Below are 24,274 nucleotides of genomic sequence, written 5' to 3'. Positions count from 1 at the left end.
GTCAAATTTATAATTTTATCTATTTTTATATGTGGGGTTAATCTATGTATCTGTTCCTCTTGAAAAACTTCTCTGTATTTATGTTCTTCTGTTTTTTTTTTCTTGTTTATTTTCTGATTTTGCCATAAGGATAATGTTAATTTTTGAAATGGAATTTGCAAGTTTTTGAATTTTTTAGCTCTGTTAATATAGTATAGGAAACTCAATAATGTATGAATATTCCATGATGAAACCCACTATTTAGTGTAATTCATATGTAACAATAAAAGAATTTTTAAAAAAGCTATATTGGCTTGACATTTATTTGGAAGACAATACGAAATGATCTTTTGTCATCTTCATTATTTGTTTTGTTATAATTTTAATCTTTTGAGCTCTTCTTTCTGGTATTTCAAACTTTCTAATTAGCAAATTAAGGGCTAAGGATGAGTGTTTCCCTGGTGTATGGGAAGTCCTGGGTTTGATCCCCAACACTGGGGAAAAAAAAGATTTCCTGAACATTTTTTTCTTTGTGTCTTTATTTCATTTCTTCAAATTTTACTTTCTCCTCTTTCAGTTTACATTATTGTCACCTTAGCCCCATTCTTTGTGTATTTCTGCTCAATGCACCCTGAGTTTCAACCAGGGTCTTATTTCCAATTAAAAGTCAGTTTCATGTTTTTGCAGCTCCTAGAATACCCAACGAATCAATGCTCTTATTTAGCTTCCACACCCTAGTGAGAATAACTTTATGCTCTTGCAGAAGCCACCATTGCAGTCTCTCTCAGAGTTCATCTCAAGGAGGACTGTGAGGCAAAGATTTTCTCCAATCCTTCAAGCCCAGATAGAGCACTTTAAACTAGTCAGGGCTTCAGTCCTCCTGCCTGAGAATGTCTCTGAAGGTACGGGCTGAGAGGACCACAAAGAGACCCAACTGGGGGACTAGGGACTGTGCACTGGAATTGGATTTAGTAAGGTAAATCTAGAAGCAATGCTAGAAGGCACAACAATACTACCTTAGTATGTACTCTTTTTTTTCCCCCAAATCTTTTAATATTTTACAAGCTGTGAAGATTTTCACGACAGTATTTTCAAGTTCCTAGGGCTGAATTAATATTATTTTATAACATTTTATGGACAGAGATATTGATGTTCAAAGAGTTTTCACTGTAATTCTCTGGTCAAACTTCTAGATAAGTCCAGGACCCGAATATATATGTAAAATTTAAGACTGTCAGTTAATTTCTCTGGCCACTGTATTCTGGTTGGTTTACAAGAAATCCCACATCATTTTTCTACTCATAAACTTGACCTTGTGAATGTGAATGGAGAAAATCTCCAGGTGGGAGGAAGTTGTTCAAGGTACTTGTTGCTGCAACAAGTTTTGGCAAAACCTCTTACTCCCTTCAGGAATTTTGAGATACCAGTAGGCTTAAACATGAATATTGTTTTGTACTCTTCATGGATCATAGTAGAGAGATTGTTGTGGAATCTCTATGCTATGCCTTTCAATGGGTGTACTGGAGTTATGGGCAATGGAGGGACACATAATGTGATTGGCTTGTGTGGGAATGTCAGAGGAGTTAAACAAAAATGTTCCTGCTATTTATGATCTCATTATTGACTTACTGTTTAACAAAAATATTTTCAGTTTCTACTTCTGGTATGATCTCATTATTTCCTTATTGGACTACTGTGGAAGATACTCCTGGGGCTAAATGTCAATGGCTTTTAGGATGAAGCATCATTAGAACTCTCTCTCGTATCTGTTTTGTCCTGACCCCATAGATAACAGGGTTAAGGGCAGGGGGAACAACCACATACAGATTTGCCAAAAGTATGTGGATATAGTGGGGGACATTGTGGCCAAAGCGATGTGTCATGAAGGAAAAGAGGGCTGGCAGGTAGAAGGCCAATATGACACAGACATGGGAGCCACAGGTGCTGAGTGCCTTCATCCGGGTATCCCAGGATGGGAGATGGAAGACTGCTTGGAGAATTTGAATATAAGAAAATCCAATCACTGAAAGGTCAATGAATCCCACTGAGAAAGCAATGAAGCCATAAATAACATTGACTCTAATACTGGCACAAGCTAACTTTGCCAAACCCATGTGTTCACAGTAGGTATGGGGGATAATCCGGACACCACAGAAAGGCAATCTCAGGATGAGAAATATGAAAGGAGTCATAAACACCAAATTCCTAACTATGATGACTATGCCCAGAATGGCTATCACCTTGTTGGTGAGGATCATGGTGTATCTTAGGGGGTTGCAGATGGCAATATAGCGATCTATGGCCATGACTGTCAGCACCACAGATTCCAGGCCAGTGCAAATGTGGATGGTGTACATCTGTGTGATGCAGGCACCAAACACAATCTCTCTGAGATTGAACCAGAAAATGCCTAGCATCTTGGGGATGGCAGCTGTGGACAAGCCCAGATCAGTGCAGGCCAACATGGCCAGAAAGTAAAACATTGGTTGATGGAGGCTGCGTTCAGTCTGAATCACAAACAAGATAATGATGTTCCCTAGCAGGGCTATCAGATATACTGCAAAGAAAGGAAAGCCGATCCACATGTGCATATCTTCCAACCCTGGGATACCTATCAGAAGAAAGGAGTACGGGTGGAACTGTGTGCTGTTGATCTGGAGCATGTTGGTGGGAATTGGTTATAGGCACATTTCTAACAGGAGTTTTCGTGCTTCCAGGGACAGACCCTGACTTCTGTCATAGCATGTTGTCTATTTCTTGGAGAAATGGGACGTCCATTCTTTAATTCCATAACACAGCAGAGGAGACCTAGAGAGGGAATATCAAGGACAGTTAACAGATACATTTTCTTTGAAATATTTACCTCATCTGTAGAAAATCCATGTGTAAAATTTGTAAATATAACAACAATCCTGAACTTTCCATCTCTTTTGTCCTGTCAGTCCCTAAGGAAGAAACTGCATATGGTATTAAATTAGCAAATACTCACTGTTGGTTATAATTACTAATGAGGATGTAAAGAATAACTGAGATTGTGTGTTTGTGTGTGTGTGTGTGTATGTGTGTGTAAAATATCATCAGATTATGATACAGTGTTTGTGGGGGAGATGATAACCCAACCTGTCTGGTGGTTTGAGCAATGATATTTTCTTGTAAAATATTCCTGAGAAATTATGAAGAGGCTATCTGGGAGAAAATCCAGAAAAAGTGGAGGATTGGATAACCGATACTTAGATGCAACTGGGGGTTATTATATAATTTCAAGAAAACAATGTTCCTTCGTAGAACTAAAAAATTGTGTCCTTCACCACATTACGTTCCTTAGCTGAACAGAAAACACTGGATTCACCCAGATAGTTTTCAGAGCCTTTTATAATTTATTCTATCATCTTCATGACATGTTATGTAAATGGACAATCCCTTCATACTACCTGGGAAGTGGCACTGGCAATGTCTCTGTCTTTTTAAAGTTAGATCAAGACCTCAACCTGAGAACAGTCTAGTTTATATTAATTTTGTAGCTAGTTTCTGATATAGTGATGGGAAATGATATGTCTAAGTTGGCTGCAGGCTAGTTTACTATAATAATTGAAGATGTCTGGTGCCTTGTGTTCTACTTATGTTTTAATTTCCCCTATGACATGGAGGCAAGCTGTAAAATGATGTGGTGCTTAGGTGTGCATGAGTCTAGGTAGGACATTATTAGAAATTTGACAATGTATATTCTGTGAATGGGTTCTAGGTGGGATTTGGATAGAGACTGGGCTAGTTGTACCTAGAAAGTGACATATCTTTAGACATTCCATGTATAGTTATTGTGTCCCATTGGCTAAGTTTTGGAAAGTTCTATTTATATCCATGATCAACTTTTTGTTTTTCTAACTATTTTCATTTTTACTGTTATGAAACATCTGACCATCTTTGTTCTTTTGAGCTATTTCCACATTGTCCTATGTGGTTTTTCATTCTTCATACGTCCTTCAATCTAACGCCTCTAGAAAGACCAACCACATGTTTAATTTCTCTATGCTAATTATAAAGATTAAATAAAAATAGAGGTTATGCATCTCAATAATATTAGTTATCTCAATGAAGAAGCTGCAGAAAGAACTTAGCAGAAAAAAAACTTAAAGACTAAAGCTAAATAATTTTTCCTTATCAGCAAAATAAGAATGAATAAGGAACACCTAAAATTGGCTGCATTAGGAACACAATGGTAAAAACCAGCAAAAGCAGCAACATTTATATTTTATTTTATACTTTCACAGCTTTCTATGACTTTAAATTCATGTCCTCTTCTGTAATATGCTACATTCAATCAAATGGTTGTTCTTTTTAACCTTTAGGTTATACTTATTACAAGAACTATATTTTCTAAAGATATTAGCTTTGGAAAAAGGAAATTGAGATAGAGAATGGATAGTAGGGGTAAGGGAAAAAGAACGGAATGAATCTGACCTAACTTTTCCATATACCCATATGAATATATTACAGTGAATTTTACCATTATGCCACAAGATACTAATAAAAAGAATGTAGATAAATGGAAAGATCAGTAGGGTAGAGGAAAGGGAACAGGGGAGGGTGGAGGCAGAGGGCAAGGGTAAGTACTGGCCACTGAATTGGAGCAAACTGTACTCCCTGCATTTAAAATTCTGTCAAAATAAATTCTAATGTTATGTATACGTAGGAACCTATTAAATAACTAAAAAGAAAAAAATTAGCATTGGAAAATTGTATTGTTTCCTTAATGTTTTAAACTAGCTTTGGTGTTAGTATTTGCCCACTAACACCGTCACAGTGAATTAACTCCCAATAACCTCAGTAACATTTTCATAGTTAAACTCGGCAAATGAAAAATTTCTAGTAATTCTCTTATCAATGAAAAAAATATTTCTAGGTTTAATGTCTAAAGTAGCCTTTGTCCTGTGTTGGATGTTGAAATAGTTTTTTTTTTCTTTTTAAATCAAATTCATTATAGAAGCAAGTGAAATCTTCATCTTCTGGGGTTGCAAACTGTGGCCCCGGGCTTCATCAGCTGCTTACATAATAACTTCCACAGATGTAACATCTTATTTAATAAAGGTCATTTCAACTTGATCATCTCCACTCTGAAACCATTCCTCTTCCTTTTTCCTCTACCGTACTTAATGGTGTGATATACACATTGTCCCAGGAAAGAATCTCTGGAGTCATCCTCAGTACTTTCCTCTTCTCTACATTCCCTCTCTCTTCAGTTCTAAACACTCATCAATTCTTCATTCAAGTGCACTTAAATACTAGATAATCACTGGGTACACAGTATCAATGTTCAAGGAGCTAGACAGACTGGTCTTGCTCTTGTGGGTCAAATAGGTTAGCAAGGAGGACCAACACTGATCAGATCATTTAAGTAAAGTGGCAACTGGATTACAAAGAGGAGTTGCTGTACACTAGAGGCTTAACTAACCTGGTCATTACTTTTGGGGAATGATTTCTTGAGGAGCTTTGGCTGAATTGACAGCAGAAGGATGAGAATGGATACATGGAAGGGTGAGTTGGGGAGAAAAAAATTCTAGTTTATGTAAAAGAATAGGAAAAGATTTGAGTGGTGAGGAATGACATGGCAAAGATGAAGGAATGGAAGGTCAGCGTGACCCTGGCTGAGAAAGATGGCACAGAATCGATGAGATGAGAGTGAGTAGAAAACCAGAATGTAGGCTCTTGTGGTTAGTCCAAGAAGTTTTATCTTGTCTTAGGAACGATGGAAAAGAATGTAAGCTTTAAGATTCAGTAACATGATTCAACTGCAATTCAAAAACCATAATCTGCTGGCACTGAGAAAGTGTATTAAAGCAAGTATGAATACATGTAGCCAAATCACTTACATGTTTATCACTGATATTGGATTGGAGATGATATTATGGTGTACCCTGCTGCTATTGATGGAGGTTGTCTAGAGCAGGTCAATTTAAAAATAATTTAGTAGGCTTAATCTTCAGAAACTACTATTCAATCAGTTTTTCTTTCTCTTACTTAACAGGATATCTTTTACCACAACTCCCCCTAATTGATTTCTTTTCACCAAAATTCCTTCATATTTTTCACTTTTGAAAAGCATCTAATTGATCAACATATGAACCTTAATTATTAATGAGATTAATCATTGAGATTCGGAAGCAGTGATTCACATGCTATGAGAAGGGAGAAGGGAGCAGAACTCTGTGTGGGGCTAAGGGAAAGGATTTGAGGATATGTATAGATACATCCTCAAAAATTTATATATATATATATCTTCTATATTTATATGTATATATATTTTATAAATCCCGTTGACTCCTTATGACAGCACTTAGAATGAGTGGGTGGGAGTTGATGTTAATTTCACGTGGATTTATTTATTATATTGTTTTTAATATGGAATACAGCTCATGTGTCAATGTCCTAAAACCTTATAAATTGTTACATGTTCTAGCTGCTTCTAGTCACTTAAGTCTCCCAACTTCTATATTCAGAATTCTCTGCAAACTTAATCACTACTACCATTTTCTGACCCCATCAGGTATATTACAGAAGTTTCCATAAGAGAAACGTTTATAGCATGCTGTGGCAGGTGCTGCTCCAAATGCAGGTGTACACCAGCCATTTAATCACAGTCCTCAAATTCATGGGGCTTAAATCCTAGCATTGCAGTATTTTGCTTCCTGGTCTCAAACAAGATTTCCGCAGTCATTAGAATCCTCTTATTTATTAATATTCTTTCTAAAATTTCTTTGATATTCTAAATATATGACAAATTCAGAATATTTAATAAGGTTAGCAGCAGCAGAATAAAATAAAATAAAATAAAGTTCTACTATGTCACCACTTCTTTGCAAACTGATAGCATCATTGTGACCACTACTAATGCAATAATTTTCACCTTTTATATACTTTGTAGTTTTTTCTTTTTAATATGCACTTTCATGCATGTTGTCTAAGGTTTTCTCCACCATAACTTTCTGAACCTCTCTTCCCCTTTCAGACATTCAATTCTCCAGTTCAGCTATGTTGAAATCTTCCTAGTGACTGGCTTCCATCCTCAGAGGCAGAATATTTAATAACCTCTCTACCCAGGCTTAAAGGCTTCCCATCCTGCAACCCATCGTTCTCCATTTTTGAATATGCTACAAATCTTCTCCTCCTGGAATGACTGACTACTAAGAGCTTCTCTTCTGAGTGACAAAATGAAAGGATTTAGAGAAAGAAAAACATTAATCATGACAACTGGCAGATTATAATGAGTGTTCTCATATAACAGCATCTGTTCAAATGTTTGTGTCTACACATATGCTCCTGCATTTGCTAAAACTGGATTGCTTGTTTGTCACTGTGCATGTTTTGCTGTGTGCTTCTGTGTAGTGTCTGCCTTGTGGCAATTGATCTAGATTATTCTCAACATGACTCCTCTCTCTCTTCCTGCAGACCTTGGAAATGGCCCTCCACAGAAGCACTGGCTGATTCACTGGAGCGCTACCACCCCCAGGATCACTTTGGTTATTGTCACTGGAGCCCCCTTTCAACAAAACCAGGGGAGCTGACTCACCTACTTCTGCTCAGCATCTGAAAAGTCATTCCTCAAGGACTGGATGCCACAGACTGCAAACTAAATGTGACTGAGTTCTCACAAGCCAGGGCCAAGAAATTTGACAGCCACTCTAGTCCGCTGGGAAAAGCCTTCACAAGCAGGTGGTGTCTCTGGACCTAGGATAGAGCTTTTCATATCCCAGAGGACAGAGCTCTGTTTTCTAGTCAGAGACTTCTGGTTCCCAGTCACTTGCTATCTGTGCAACCTCTAGTGAGTATTCTCTCCTAAACAGGTCCCATAAGTCTAGTCAGAAATGGTGGAATAGTGGCCTCACACCAACTCTTTAAATCCCAATGTTTCACTCAATGAACAGTTACTTTTGGCAGAGAGTCAGCACAGGCAAAAAAAGAGCACTGTAGGAAAACCCAGAAGCTCCTCAAAGTTAACTCAGAAATATAGATAAGTAGCAGAGATATGATTCTAACTAGTTTCCAAACCTTGAACTATATATATCTCAAGGTTTATAACTGAAGAATTATATTACATGATTTCTGTGAGCATTTAGTGACTCTAACTCTCTATATGTTATTAATTTAGAGAAACATAAAAATAAATATATATTTATATAAAGGGAATAAGTTTAGAGAACAGATTAAAAACATAACTTCCGATCCACTAATTTTTTTCTACGATTTTGATCTACTTCATGTGACATTCTAAGTCCTAGTTTTGGTTTACTCACATGGAAAATGATAAAATATTGTGTCAACATATAGGATTTCTGTAACTATATAATAATGTAATTCTTGCAAAGTTCTCAGAAACTATTAGGCATTTATTGATAAACAAACACTGGAAATTTTTATAATTTTTAACAACCTTATCTTTACAGTTAACACTTGGAAATCAGAGATAGTTTATGGTTACTTTAACTTTAGACCTATTTTCTGTAATTTGATAGTTGATAAAACATTTCATTAACCTCTCTGCAACTAATGCTTCTCTGTAAAACACCCGGGAGTCATAAAAATGACAATATACATAATTTTTCTAACAAGTGAAAGAATTTATGTGGCTAGAGTAGCAGTGTGTTTGAAAACAGATCCATACACTTATTGAAATGAACACCATTCTTATTACTTATTTTAAATAGAAGTTATTGGTGTTCAAAACCAGATTAAATATCAGATGGACCAATAGCAGTTACCTTTTTAGTTTACTAGATTGCTCATGTAAAGGACCCTTATTTATTCATTCAAGAAATGCATTTAGTTTGACCACTAGATGTCAGTAATGCTCATATGCCAAACTGAAGCTCCTTGAACAATTGAGTCTACATTTGTTGAATTTCTGCTGAGACAATATAATAATTAGATGTTAAATAAAATAAATAATAATATTAATAAATGGGTAATAAATTAAAGCTAAATTAACAATTTTTTTGTCTTTTGAGGAATATGGATATGTAATCATCAAATCAACTACAGTTTTTAAACAAATAATGTGAATTTTTCTGTGAGCTATCATGCTAACTGCAAACGTTGAAGGTATTTTAGGCATATCTTTGCTTGCATATCTCCAAGGTTAAAACAATCTTATCCTGAGGAAGCACTTATTTCTTATGAAATACAGTAATGTGAAGCAGGAAAGAGGAAGTACTGGGGATTGCAATGGATTAAACTATGTTATATGCTTTTATGAATCTGTCAAAATGAACACCACTACTTTGTATAACTATGATGGACAACCAAATATAAAGGACATAGGTAACTTTTCCTGATAATTTAGTTATTATTTATAAAGTTTGATAGTCTCACCATACATTATTATGTTCATGTGTTTAAATTACAACATTCATCAAAGCTTTAGAAAGTGCAATGTTTTCTTCAATATCTGTGAATACTCTAATAGGAAAGGATACTCTTAACATTTCAAATGTTTCTTCACACCACTTTGGACCTTGTATAATTAGTTCTATAAAATTGTGTGAGAAACCTAGGAGTATAAGCAGGTAATATGTGTGGTGATTACAAGGTTTGTTTCGTTTTTCCCATGTCAACCTCAGTGCAAACATACTAGATTTGAATTCAAAGTGTATTAGTGTAAATGATTTTTTTAAATCAACATCACTTTAGTTAACTCTTGGATTATCTAAAATAATGCAAAACTATTCTAATAACTCAGAACAAAAAGGGACACAGTATCTAGTATTAGAGACAAAAATCCTGAAATAAAGAGCAAAGAAGTAATTGCAAAGGGAATATATAAAAATTCTGGTCTTCATGAATGTCTGTTTTCCTTCAGCTCTTCACGTATTTGGGCCAGTGTGCTGTCTGTGACCTCCTTTGTCTCTCCAGGTATACTCTGTACTCTCCTGAGGACTCAGGACTACGTACTTCAGTGATAGTTTCCTTTGATCGACGGCATCAGGTTGGATTCAGAAAAGGGAACATGCCAACAGGAGGGCAGCAGGAGACTGCGGTTAAGATATTTGTTCTGGTTCTGCCTGCTCCCTCACTGATGATGTCCTTAGTGTCCCCATGGGCCTCACAATCAATCTCGATTCCTGACATTTAGGTTTTTCCAGAATGCTCTCTTGGGCTCTAGATTCCAGGAACCCCTGCTCCTCTTCCAGTGAGGAGCTGTTATTATCCTACAATTACTGTCCCTAATGTCCCTTGTGGTTTCCCTAAAATGTTCACATACTTGGGCAAGTTTAGGGGCTCAAGTTGAATTTGTCAACTTTTTTTTTCCCTGGAGACTTGACTAATACTGACAAAGCAGTCTTAAACTTTTTCTGTAGATTCCTATATTTAAACTTAATTAATCAATCAATTAATTAAATTTTAGTGCTAATTAAAGTGGTGCTTAACAATTGAGCCATATCTCTAGTTCATTTTTATTTTTTATTATGAGACAGGGTCTCATTATAAAAAATAACTTGGTTCGGGCATCAGTAAGTTGCTGAAGCTGGCTTTGAACTTGGGATCCTCCTGCCTCAGTTTCCCAAGCCACTAGGGTTACAAGCACATGCCATCATGCCTGGCTCAAAGTTTCTTTTAGTGCTTCATTGGTGTTGACTACAAATACCAGGCTTAACCATAGCAATCTTTTTTTAATTATTTATATATGACAGCAGAATGCATTATAATTCTTATTACACATATATAGCACAATTTTTCATATCTCTGGTTGTATACATAGTATATTCACACCAATTCCTGTCTTCATACCTGTACTTTGAATAATAATGATCATCACATTCCACCATCATTTTTAACACCCTGCCCCCTCCCTTCCCCTCCCACCCCTCTATCCTATCTAGAGTTTGTCTATTCCTCCCATGCTCTCTCTCAAATGTGAATGATCATTTTTACTGTTCATGTTAATTTTTTGTTAGAAACTTTATAGCATAACTGTAGAAAAATATCTTTCCACCACTTGAACTATTTAGACCCTGGTTTCTGCATTTCTAGGGGATCTGTTTTAATGTTGACCATAATGCTTCTGTTCGCATAGTGCCACCAGCTGGAGTAGGGGGTGATGTGTTGTGGGGCAGGGTGGGATTAACAGTCTCCTCCATACACAGAGGATCAATCAGGACAAAGTACATGGTGGCATTGCAGAGTAATGATCTCAAAGACTTTGCAGTAGCATGGCATCCCTGGGTTCAATCCTTGGTACATAAAAAAAGGCTAATGCAGCCACTTCTGTGCAAATACCTGACAGTTTATGTGGAAACTGCTGTGGGGGTTGTAATGACCACTCTGTGTCCTGGTGCCAGGGTTGTGGGTTGGGGGATGGTAATGTCTTCTGTTCTTTCTGCCACCATGAGCATTAAAGATAGAAGGCAGTGTTTGCTTTTGGAAACAGATGAGTGAGATACAACATACAGCCCTAACACATGGCTTGAGTCCAAGGTTCAACGGTGAAACTTTGGTAAATCAGAGTCTTGACTACATCTTGGGTCTGATCTAAGAATCACCCTATATTAGCACAGCAACACCTTATGGTGGCCTCATCTTGTGTGATGCCATGAAAGAAAACTATACTATCAAGAGGGAATCTCATCTGGTCACCAAACCATTCTCTTGAAGCCAAGTCTCAGCCATGAGAACACAGGACAGCCCAATAGGCAGAAATCACAGAACTTCTTTGGGAAAATGGGTAACTCCACAAGCTGGTGGTTATAGGAAGAAGATAGTAACAGAGTTCTCTAAGGAGGAGAATTGGACTTCTATGTTTGATTCAGGGTCAGGGCATACAACCCAGAGAGCCTTGTTGTTATCATGCACCAGTCTGGACTTCTAAAATTTTGAGGAAGCTACTCCAAAGCACAAAAAGTTTTCCTGACAAGAAAACCCAGATCAGGGACTCTGCTTAGCCAGGTCTAAGCATTTTCTTTCTTTTCCCCCTGGTGTACTAGGGATTGAATTCAATGCTTTGCTTATGCTAGACAGATTCTCTATCACTGTGCTACATCCCCAGGTGTAAATTTGGTATTGCAGTTTGATTATGAACCACTTCAGAGCCATCATTACTATGTGCTTCAATCCACACTGTATGCACTATTATGTTTAAGCTTTTCGCATTTCCATAAATACATTTAACTGGAAAATTGCCTTACACATGCTACAGACTTCTTAATATCACTGAAAGAAGAAACCCTTTTATTTAGCATGTTTGTGTGTGTTATAGATATTGATGAGGATACTTACCACTCAGTATTGTGGACCACAGTGAGAAAGACAAGATCAAGTTCAGTCACTGTTTATTTGTGATCTGTTGCTCCCACACAAAAATTCTTGAGTCTAGCTCTTCATTATCAACACTAACTCTAGGCTACTTTCTGTTTTCCATTTTTCTAGATATCTCTACCTGAGGGCCATGGTGTGACCTCACATATTTACATAGAATATTTTTTACTCAAATCTTCTATAAGAGTTAAGAATTTCTGAACAAAAGGATTTATCTGAGTGATCTTCCTTCTATTGTATGTGAAAACTATATTAAAGATGAGTGTGATATTATCTCTTTTGTGTACATTAGCTCTTGTGTTTCTTTTGACCTCAGTCTTTTTACTCATAAGATAATGGGATGGATAAGGTTAAATGTATTTCCATCTTTAAAAATTGATGTTCCTATCAAAATTTTAGAAATTTGAAGTGGAGGTAGTAAATCAATACAAATATGCAAAACAAAACAACAACAACAAAAAACCCTCAAACCAAACTTTAACCCATGCACATAGACAGAAATTTCACAAGGGCTATGGGCTACAGGAATTGTATTAGCTGGGGTCAAATTTAATGCCAAGATTTGCCCAAGTTCACAGGAACTGAATAGTGTTCCTCTTCTAACTTCTTGGTTATACTTGCCCTATTTCCTAATAAACTTTTGTGGCATGTTTTTTGGTATTTTATATATTATCATGCAGTCATAGAAAATGTTTCCAAAGTACAGGACATGAAGGACACTTCTGAGTTTTAAGCAAGAGTTCTATAGTCAGTCACAAATTTCGGTTCAGTGCTCCTTTGACTTATTTTAAAGCAAAGACACCATTCTCAGATCTAGAGTATGGAAATAGGACTGAATATTGGAAATCAGAGTAAGAATAAGACAGAACATTAAAATAAAAATAAATCAAAGATTCTAGAGAGGAAGATAAAATTTGGTATCTCTGTTAAGGATAGAAAATTGGGGCATTAGATGATTTCATCCAGACATTGCCATTATCCCATGGACTGAACCTTATTTCTTCATCTAACATATTATTGGATCTGTTCTCTTCTGGGATCCAAGTTTACTGCATGAGAAGATATATGGAGAGATGGAGAGAGTCATACTTCAAGGCTACTGACACCTCCAGCATCTTCTCTATTAGTCTTTTTTACTTTTGTCCAGATATGGGAAGGAGATGAGGAGAACGGGCAGCAAAAGAAGTTTTGCTGTTAATACTAAACCACTTCCACAGTTACTAAGGCATTATGTAAAAATGTGGATGTGTAACCGATGTGATTCTGCAATCTGTATTTGGGGTAAAAATGGGAGTTCATAACCCACTTGAATCTAATGTATGAAATATGATATGTCAAGAGCTTTGTAATGTTTTGAACAACCAATAAAAAAGAAAAAAAATAAACCACTTCCAATACAAATGAAAGATGTAAACCCGAAACTGGTGGTATAAAATATTTAAAATGGAGCTAAATTATTATAACTTGAATTGCATATAGATATGTTTACCCAAATTTTATATAGAATTATTCTTTTTGTACAAATATCTTTACAACATGCTCTCGGATCTGCTTGGTCCTAACACCATAAATGACAGGGTTAAGGGCAGGTGGGATGACCACATATAGATTAGTCAAAAGAATATGGATGTACTGGGGAATGTTATGGCCAAAGCGATGAGTCATAAAAGAAAAAAAGGCTGGTGTGTAAAAGCACAGCATGACACAGACATGGGAACCACAAGTATTGACAGCCTTTAGTCGTGCATCTTGAGAGGGAAGACGGAAGTCAGCTTGGAGGATAAGCACATAGGAAGAGGCAATCAGGATCACATCCACAATAATATTAGAAATCATCATAAGCCCATAGATTATGTTGACCTTGATGGGGGCACAGGCCAGTTGGGCAAGACCCATGTGCTCACAGTATGTATGAGGCATGATGTGATTCCCACAGAAGGGCAGTCGCAGAATGAGAAATACAAATGGGGTTACAAGAATTAAATTTCTTCCAATGACAACAGAGGCTAGAATGCTGATGGTTTTATTGGTGAGGATCACCGTGTAGTGGAGAGGATTGCAGATGACCACCAGCAAAACAGTCTCCATGCCAGTGAACTTGTGGATGAAGAACATCTAAGCAAGGCAACCCCCAAAACTGATCTCTTGGAGACTGAACCAGAAGATGCCCATCATTTTTGGGAAACTGGAGAGTATTGTACATGTTTGAGGGAGGGCACAATATTTTCCAGTATTGTGGGAAAGAAGCCAGACTGAGAAATCAGAGAGAAGCTGCTTGTACAACTTGGACTAGTCTGAGGAAATAGCTAGGGTGGTAGGTCATGGAATTTAAGTTCAGAGTAGTCTCATCTTCAGGGGGGAGATTTTCAGTATGACCCTTCACTAGCAGAGGAAGAAGTTTCCAGGGAAATGGCATAGGAGACCAGTCTTTCATTGCATATCCGGACACTTACCCTGTGGCAGTTTAGACCAGGGTGCTTGCCTCTTTCCCGATGCAGCTGTGAGCCACAAACAATGGCAGACAGTGTGATCCAGAAGATTTTTTCTGGAAGGCAAAGTGACACATTCATCCTGCTTTAGGTGGGTACAAAGATCCCAGCCCTACAGTCCATTTCAAAATCCAGATTTATAATAGTTGAAGATCTTACCCTTCTACTGTCCACCAATGCTAAGATCACTGAGCCTGTGGTGTCTTTTTCTCTTCTGTCTAGTCTATTTCTCTGACTCTAGTATGCTATTAAGTGTGTTGGTACTTTGAACCCATTCAAACTTAAAATGGCTTAAATCTTGCTGTATCATTTGCTTTCTGGAAACTTTTAGGCAAATTTCTTTCACTTTCCAGATTAGTTTCTGTTCCCATAACATTGGAAACAATAAATCTAAGTAACATTGTTCATTTTTTTAATGGCGGATAAGATCAATGTAAATCAAGGAACTAGCTCACAGAGTATTCCAAAATAGTATTCATATTATCAATGCCTCCCAATATTATATTTTCCTTTAGCCCCAATATTAACACAGTAAATCACATGGTAGCAAAAATAACAGGCTTCTTTTTAAAAGGCCTTCATTCATAATTAAGTCATCTTTGACTCTCAGATGGTATGTATGAAGGAGGTGGGAATGATGATTGTCACAGATGAGACCAAAGAGAGAGTGTTGTTGGGCCAGGCATTTATACTTATCTTTAAATCTTTATTAATATTAACATAACCCTACTTTGCTCACTTTGAGGGGAACTGTGTTCTTTCTTTAATCTCCTAAACTCCGTGGAACCAAGGCAGTTGATGAGTGTGGATAATAATCTCTATTTAAGCACTTTTTCTTTTTTTGGTACTGGGGATTGAATCCAGGGGTGCTTAAACACTGAGCCACATCCCCAGATCATTTTATATTTTATTTTGAGACAGGATCTTGATAAGTTGCTTAGAGCTTCACTAAGTTGCTGTGGATGGCTTTTAACTTATGATCCTCCTGCCTCAGCCTCCTGAGCTGTTGAGATTACAGGTGTATAGTGCACGGTTTATTTCTGCATTTTCAAGACTGAGTCATGAAAGAGGTTAGGGAGGCAGGCTCAGTTTGGCTGCTGTAGCAGTGTATTGATTTATACAGATAAAGGCTTGGAATTGGTTTCATAAAGTTGATAAAACTTGAAGAACATAGTGCAGACCAAATATTTGTCATTCCATTTGGAAATTGACATTAATCACCATTCCACCCCCAACTCAAATATATGACAGTGTCCTATAGGGGTGTCTTTCTGTCTTATATAAACCAGAGTGAGTTTAGTTGCTGGCCTTTCCCCCTGTAATATGTAAATTTGCTAGTCTGAGCAATTTTCATTATTTTTGACAGTTGGTGTCAATATGATTATATTTGTGGCATCTGTCTAGAGCAAGTGTACTGGGTATCTGAGTATTTGTATGTGTGTTGGCCAGTGGGTGGTGTATAATAGAAAGAAAGAGAGGGAAAATGATAGAAATGGAGATAAAGGGCAAAGGACAAAAATACAAAAGAAATTCTGTATATGCGTGTTACTCGTTGGTATGCCACAGTCCTCAGCTGTGGACGCTGTACAATCCTAGATGCTCTAATGCATTTGTCGGTGAAGATAATGGCACTTGGGATAACTTTTTGGCAAAAGGGAGGCTCCTTGTCTTTTTCTTTCATTTGTCCTTTCCTTCTCCTCTTTGTAGCATTGTGCTTGCCCTGTTCAAGCATTCTTACCTCTCACATTTCTTTTCCCAGCTCTAACTTGGAGCATATTTGCAACATGACCCAGGTTCTTAAAGATGAGCTACTCCCCTTCTCCGTCTATTCCCTAAAGACCTAACAAGAGCATGCTACAGGGACACTGCTACATCGATGTTCATAGCAGCACAATTCACGATAGCAAGATTGTGGAACCAACCTAGAAGCCCTTCAATAGATGAATGGATTAAAAAATGTGGCATTTATACACAATGGAGTATTACTCTGCAATAAGAAATGACAAAATCATAGAATTTGGAGGGAAATGGATGGCATTAGAGCAGATTATGCTAAGCGAAGCTAGCCAAGCCTTAAAAAACAAATGCCAAATGTCTTCTTTGATATAAGGGGAGTAACCAAGGACAGGGTAGAGCTTGAGAAGAAGATTAACATTAAACAGGGATGATAGGCAGGAGGGAAAGGGAGAGAGAAGGGAAATTGCATGGAATTGGAAGGTGAGCCTCAGGGTTATACACAATTACATATAAGAGGAAAGGAGGGGTAGGAGAAAAATTATATAAGTGGAAGAAACGATTTATAGTAGAGGGGGTGGAGAGAGAGAAGGGGAGGGGAGGGGAGGGGAGGGGAGGGGGGATAGTGGAGAATGGGATAGACAGCAGAATACATCAGTCACTAGAAAGGCAATTTGTAAATCAATGGAAATGTAACTGATGTGACACAGCAATCTGTATACGGGGTAAAAATGGGAGTTCATAACCCACTTGAATCAATCTGTGAAATATGGTATATTAAGAACTATGTAATGTTTTGAACAACCAACAATAAAAAAAAAGATGGTGCTTGGAAGCCTCTTCAAGTCTTTGTGCCCCAAGCCTACCTGGTCACAGAGAGAAAAACTTTACAGTGAACCTAAGGAATGTCCCAGAATCCCTGAGTTTAGTCTTCAGAATCCTCTGGGTAGAAACATGGACAAGGGTTATTAAGTCTCTCTAACTCTTTGTCCCCACACTGGTGCATCTGCTGAGAAACACTGTACCACATATAACCCCTAAGTGCAGGGCAGGAGATGTGCATGGAATGTGAGGAATGGAAATATTCTGATTTGGGGAGTCTGGGAGATGATGTTGAGTCAGCCTCTCTCAGGAACCCTGAAAATATTAAATTCATACTATAATGTCTTCAAAGTATGACATCTTAGGAAACTGCCCTTGGCAACTGTTCTGTTTTATTTAATAGAAATTTATAAATTCAGATTTAGTTTGTCTACTGTCACAATTGACGATTCAAAGGATGAAGAAGGAGTAGAACTTTCAAACAGACCCTGTAGAGTCTGTGGCAGCACATGAGACCCGATGGGGGCAGCTCTGTTTATTGGCAGAGGGCATGCCTTCAGATAAAGGCTTCAGCTTCTTTCAAGCCAGCGAGTCTCCTTTCCAGTTTATAACTATGGTGAACATAAAGTCTCCAGAAAAACACATGTTTAGCTCTTTTGGTTGATGGTGGAAAAAATCTACATTTTCCTAAGAAAACCATGATATTGTCTTTTTAAGCCAGAGCACAGAAGTGTGTCCTGAGGGTCTCCCTTCCTAGACGTGGTGAAGTGGACCTGATGGTGCCACCTGGGCAGGCCACGGATTCTGATTTTTCTAACTATAGGTGAAAGGGACTGATGGACAATGGAATTATTCAGCTGTTTTTTTTTCTTCTAAGTTTAGTCTTTTTTGAGTTGTTACCATAGAGATGGCAATATGTGTGGTCCAGAAGAGATTCCAGTTTAATCCACTACATTCTCTTGTTCATTTCATTCATTTTAATTAATGAGAAGATTATGTTCTATTTTCCTGCCCTCCCCTCATTGAGTCCATCTTCCCTAATGTATCCCCATTTGTTTTCCCCTATTGAGCCTAACTCTATTCAGTCTATGCTTAAAATTTCTTCCTATGACCTCTACTATGTCCGTGATATACTATGGATATTTTAGGATACAATAAGCACTGTTGTTGCCAAAGTCCTTTTCTCAGTACTCAATCATCCTTTTAAACTTTAGTTGTACTTCTTAACTTCATAATGCATATCCTTTTATTTGGTGACTGAAAGTCCTACATACAACATAACTACTACTTATTTCCACTTCCTTTCAACTGTTCCTCAATAACCAATGTTATTCTTCCATATCAGCCAAATGGATATGATCTCTGGATCTCTTGTATTTTCATATCAGTGTAAAACATTATCATAACATGGACATGTGTAATTGAATTTAATGTTTTCTATCTTTCCCATTATTCTAGTGGACTGTTATTACAGTGGTGTTTAACTCACCTTATCTAGCATAATACCTTAAATGTTAGAAGTGCTCAGGCATATTGAATAACATTATTCTTGGAATATGAAAATTCCAGACCTGAGGGTAATAACACCATATGATTGTATATATTGTAATCTGGTCCTATGCCAAAAATTATTCCACTATGACTTATGGAATCAAATTTTCATGAACAGCAGTATTAATTTTGCCTTAAACCATTTTGATGTTCTATTGATTTTACTTGTGAGACAGAACGCCGGCTATTCCGTGAGGACACTGTTTCTCTGAAAACTTTTTAGGGATTGGATGTTTTTCCACTATAACTCCTCACACTGAAAAGCCTCGAGGAAGACTTCTCATTTATTCTCATTGATACCACTGGAATAATATCCACTCCTTATCTCTAATAATCAAATCTACTTTGATACTCATGACATAATACAGTCAATACTCCTACTTCCTTGAAGATTTTGAAGTCCAATGCACTGCTGCTTTGTTGAATATTTTACCAATATGACTCTTGTTAGTTTTACTTTAAACTATAATGAAAATTTTGTGTTTGTTAGGACTTCTTATATACATGAGTAAAATTTATATTATATTCCTAGAATTACATTATAAGTCAGCATGGTACCACATTTTTACTAAATATTGACAAATTACATCCTGGTTAATTTAACTCTTGCTGTACCCCATCTTGTAGGCAGCTATGAAGGCTTAATATGGTTTACACAAGGATGATAACTGTTTTCATCACCATCTCCATCTTACTGGTGTCCTGTATAGGAAACCTTCATATCTCCTTGGTTGGGTACCATCAGGGATGATTATGTAATGTGATCAATGAACCAAACTTTTGCCTCATGGTGTTTGCATTTTGCATTCTGTTACATCATTTAACTTTAGTGACATAAACAAAAACAAAAACAAAAACAAAAACAAAAAACCAAACCAAACCAAACAAAAAAACTTCTGTAAAGTTAGTTGCTTAAAAAGAGTAATTCTTTTTAAACATATTTTCTTTTTTTAAAAAAACTATTTTTAATTTTATCGGTGTATCATAATTATACATAATAGTGGGATACATTGTGACATATTCAGAGTACACATAATATAATTTGATCAATTTTATTTTCTAGTACATTCCTTCCCCTTTATCTTCTTTCCTCCTGATCCCCTTCTTCTATTTTCATGAGACTTCTTTTCTTTTCTTTTCTTTTCTTCAGTCTTCCACATATGAGAAAAAAAATGTACAACCCTTTTGGTTCAAGATTCTTTGGATTGGATGAGAAATTATTTCAGTCTAGGCTCTCTCACTCTATCTCTTCCAGCATTTGCTATAAGTCAAGTCATAGTTTGGCTGGATGGTGGAAGACAGTTTCATCTAACTTCCCCAGAGATTAGAGAGCTGAATGCTGGGCTCTTCCTCATTGCCCTTTGCAGTTCAGCAAGTCAATTAGGACTCACTCATGACAATTTTGGGGTTTCAAGTCTACAGCAAGAAACTCCAATTCACAAGCTCTTTTTAAGCCTTTGTTTGCATCACATTTACTGATTTCAAAAGAAGTTATATTCCTGCCCAAACTCAAGGGGTAGGGAAATAAGCTCATCTCTTGATGGGAAAATGTTAAACATCATGTTGAAAGGGCAGTGATTCAAGGGCAAGTCACTATCCCCTGGATCTAAATTGGCTTCTCATTTGGCTCTGCCCCATCTATAAAAACACTATGCATTCTTGGGTATTCTGCAGTGCTGTCTGTCCTAAATAATGTCTGTATGTGGATGTGTTTTTTCTGTACTAAACTGTTATACCAGTTTGCCTGTTCTTGTACACATATCCCACAACTCTGGTTAGTGAAGCTATAGAATGGATTTGGGACTGTAATAGTATAAACCCTAAAAAGTTCTTTAAGATGGTCTGGCTCTTATCTTTTGAATCTATGTTATAATTTGTAAATGAAAACAAGTGGGCAAATAAACTCTCAGAAATATTTATTATATTCAATACATAACTCAAGAGGATTTAAAAATTATTGATTGTTCCACATTGTTTACCTGGTTTACCTTAAATTTATACTTTGAGTTGAAAAGTCCAAAACATCAGTTGTTGGACTTATCATGTTTCATAGTGCTATTGAAAAATATAGTAGAAAAATAAACTTCCAACTTGGATTTCTAACACCGAAGAAGATATATTCTTGGGCATAGAAATTTGGGTTGGCAGTTCATTTTTTCCACTATAGTTTTGGAAATATTTTACCATTTTCTTTATTTCATAGTTTTTAAAAAATATATTTGCTGTTAGTTTTCTTATTGCTTCATTGAAGATATTCCCCTCAACCCCTTTGACTGTTTTGAAATTTTCTCTTTATCTATTTCCCAGTGGTTTTACTTTGACCCTCTTAGGTGAATTTTTTTTTAAATAAATCATGTTTTAAATTTTTGGCTTGATTTCTTTAATAAATTTTATAATCTTCATTTAAAAATATTGCTTCTAACCTATATTTGAACTCTTTTATGACCCACGTATATATATAACTTGATTATTTTCTAAATCTCTATTGTTTTTCATATTTTCTACCAAGTTATTTCTCTAGGAGTTATTATAGATGTTATTTTGATAACTCTCAGTTCATTATCTCTTCATCTAGGTATGATATGCTGTTAGCTCATCTATTGAATATGTATTTTAAATTAATGCAATTTCAAAAAATAAAATTCCTAACTGGTTATTATTACTTTCCAGTTTATGGCTGAAAAATTTCATCTTACATCCAATTTATTGTGTATAATGATCATAGTTCTTTTATAATCCCACTGATTTTCTTTTGAAAATTTTAATGTTGTCTTTTTATTTGATTTTTGGTTGGTAATTATTATCCTTGATGATTATAAAATCTTTTGGACACAGTATTTTTAACAATTACCTCTATATTAACTCTTCTCATTGAAATTGGATGATCCTCATTAATAACATTTAAAAAATATTTGTTTTATGTTAAGTTAATAGAAATCACTAGGATTGTTATAGAAGTGAGTGAAATGCTGTTAATAGTGACTTCCAAAGTCCAATTTGATCTTTTCTTGAGCAATATTCTACTTACATTATTCACTCCTTTAAAATGCTCTTTATTGTAAATTAACATTATCTTTTCTGTTGACATTTTTGAAAGCCATGAACTTATTATTTATTTACTTGTCCATTTTATATATCTTATTATATTAAACTTTCTATACTCCCAAATTTTTAGGATTATTTACAATTTGTTTTCTATTACCATCCATTTTCCCACATTTTTTTGAAGTTCATTAATAGTGTTCTTTATTTCTTAAACATTTTGATGTTCAAAGTCATCCAGTTAAAAACCAGTACACAAATAAATAAATATTCATTCTTGCTCTCTCTGTAATGTGTGATTAAACTCCCCCATATCTCACACCTGGTACCTCCTCTGTGTGTGAATCATCACTACCCAAATTCCAGTTCTCCTGTCAGTGAGTAAAATTTACATTATATTCCTAGAATTACATCATAAGTCAGCACGGTATCATAATTTTAGTAAATATTGACAAATTACATCCTGGTTAATTTAACTCCTAACTTGACCTCTAATTAAATATCTCTATGAAGGAAATTTTGTTATTACCTTAAAGAGATCAATAGTCAGATAGTTCTAATCGTAAGTTCTTCCCTCAATGAATTCAAGTTCTACTCCTTGAAACTTACACTTACATGGCATATTCTGTGTTAGGATTCAATAGAGAATATGTACTCACACAAAAACACACGAATCCAATAACTGTGGTCAATATTTCATATATATGTATTTATGTATATCTAATATGTATATACAATTGAAGGTCAATTTGACAAAAGAAATTTCTTTATTAATTTTTATCATAAATTTCAGTCTTTTAGGTCTTTGGCTTCCATAACCTAAATAAGTTACTCTCATTCAATCTTTTGTAGTAAAGAGACTCTTCACCCGCTCCTGGATCTGCTTGGTTCTGATCCCATAAATGACTGGGTTGAGGGCAGGGGGGATGACTACATAGAGATTAGCCAGGAGGATATGGATATACTGGGGGATGTGATGACCAAAACGATGAGTGAGGAAGGAGAAAAGAGCTGGGCCAAAGAAGGCTAAGATGACACAGATATGGGAACTGCAGGTGTTGAGAGCCTTCAGGTGTGCACCTTGGGAAGGGAGGCGGAAGACAGTGCATAAAATTTTAGCATAGGAGATGATGATTAGAAGCACATCCAGGAACAAGATAGAAATATTCCCTAGACCATAATAGACATTGGCATGGATGCTGGCACAAGCCAGACGTGCCACTCCCATGTGCTCACAGTAGGTATGAGGGATGATTCTATGCCCACAGTAAGGCAGCCTCAGGAGGAGAAAAATGATAGGTGCAATCATGCACAAGCTTCGCAGAACCACAGCCACAGCAATCACCCCAATGATTCTGTTGGTGAGGATTGTGGTGTACCTGAGAGGGTTACAAATAACCACATAACGATTGAAGCCCACAGCCAGAAGTACAATGCTCTCCATGATTGAAAAAGTGCACAAAAAAAAACCACTTGAGCAACACAGCACCCAAAACACAGCTCCTGAATGTTGAACCAGAAGATTCCCAGCATCTTGGGAATGGTAGAGGTAGAGAGACTCAGGTAGATCACTGACAGCATGGCCAGAAAGTAGAACATGGGTTGGTGGAGTCTAGGATCAGTCCAGATCACAAACAGAATGACAAGGTTTCCCACAAGAGCAGTCAGGTACTCAACACAGAAAGGAAAACCAAGCCAGACCTGTGCAGCCTCCAATCCTGGAATTCCCAAGAGCAGGAATGAGGAAGCATGGGACTCAGAGGCATTGGCAGAAGACATTCTACTGCAGGCTGAGGGCAGTCATGGCTTTAAAGATTGCTTCCAGTTCCCATTGGGCAGTGCCTCCAGACTTCATTGAATTCTACAAAATTCAAAACAATAAAAGGCTACGAACAGAGGATTGATAATGGGAATATGTTTCTCTAAAGGCCTTTGATTATTTTTCTTTCCTTTGACTCTCCATAAATTATCCTAGTGACACTCCTTATTTATACTGGAAGTGGGAGAGGATGAGCAGCTGATTAGAAGCTAACACCATACCTCTTGTGAAATTATGGGTTCAGAGTAGAAAATGTACTTACTTTCCTCTTATTCAAGAAAAGAACATTATAAAGGATAAGAACACTGATGATAATGATCACTACCACAATATATCAGCTATGATTAATTTGACATATGCTATTTTTCATTGCATCTGATGTCATTTACATGTATCATCTTGTTTAGTTCTCCCCAGGATTCCCTGACACAAAATACTACCAAGATCTGCTTTTATGGAAGAGAAAGCTTTCGATAAATTTATTAAATTCCTGTTTGTTTGGAAGTTAATAAGCAGAAAAGTCCAAGATTTGGAA

The 24,274-nt window shown here is 36.5% G+C and overlaps 2 protein-coding genes across 2 annotated transcripts; both read right to left on the bottom strand.

Moving 5' to 3' along the window:
• Positions 1-1,700: 1,700 nt before the first annotated feature.
• Positions 1,701-2,642, bottom strand: LOC308642115 (olfactory receptor 52E5-like; the record flags this gene model as incomplete). The annotated part of the gene is made up of 1 exon (XM_081280712.1): positions 1,701-2,642. One exon carries the CDS (start codon positions 2,640-2,642, stop codon positions 1,701-1,703), a length of 942 nt encoding a protein of 313 aa, XP_081136838.1.
• Positions 2,643-13,788: 11,146 nt separating this feature from the next.
• Positions 13,789-23,699, bottom strand: LOC308642138 (olfactory receptor 52E4-like; the record flags this gene model as incomplete). Its single annotated transcript, XM_081280744.1, has 2 exons — positions 13,789-14,397; positions 23,394-23,699. The coding sequence occupies 2 exons, from the start codon at positions 23,697-23,699 to the stop codon at positions 13,789-13,791; spliced, it is 915 nt and encodes a 304-aa protein (XP_081136870.1).
• Positions 23,700-24,274: the final 575 nt, after the last annotated feature.

The sequence above is a fragment of the Spermophilus citellus genome (assembly GCF_964194105.1).
Source record: "Spermophilus citellus genome assembly, chromosome: 2".
Lineage (NCBI taxonomy): Eukaryota > Metazoa > Chordata > Mammalia > Rodentia > Sciuridae > Spermophilus > Spermophilus citellus.
The sequence above is the reverse complement of the archived record's forward strand: the minus strand, read 5'-3'. Positions and strand labels throughout refer to the sequence as shown.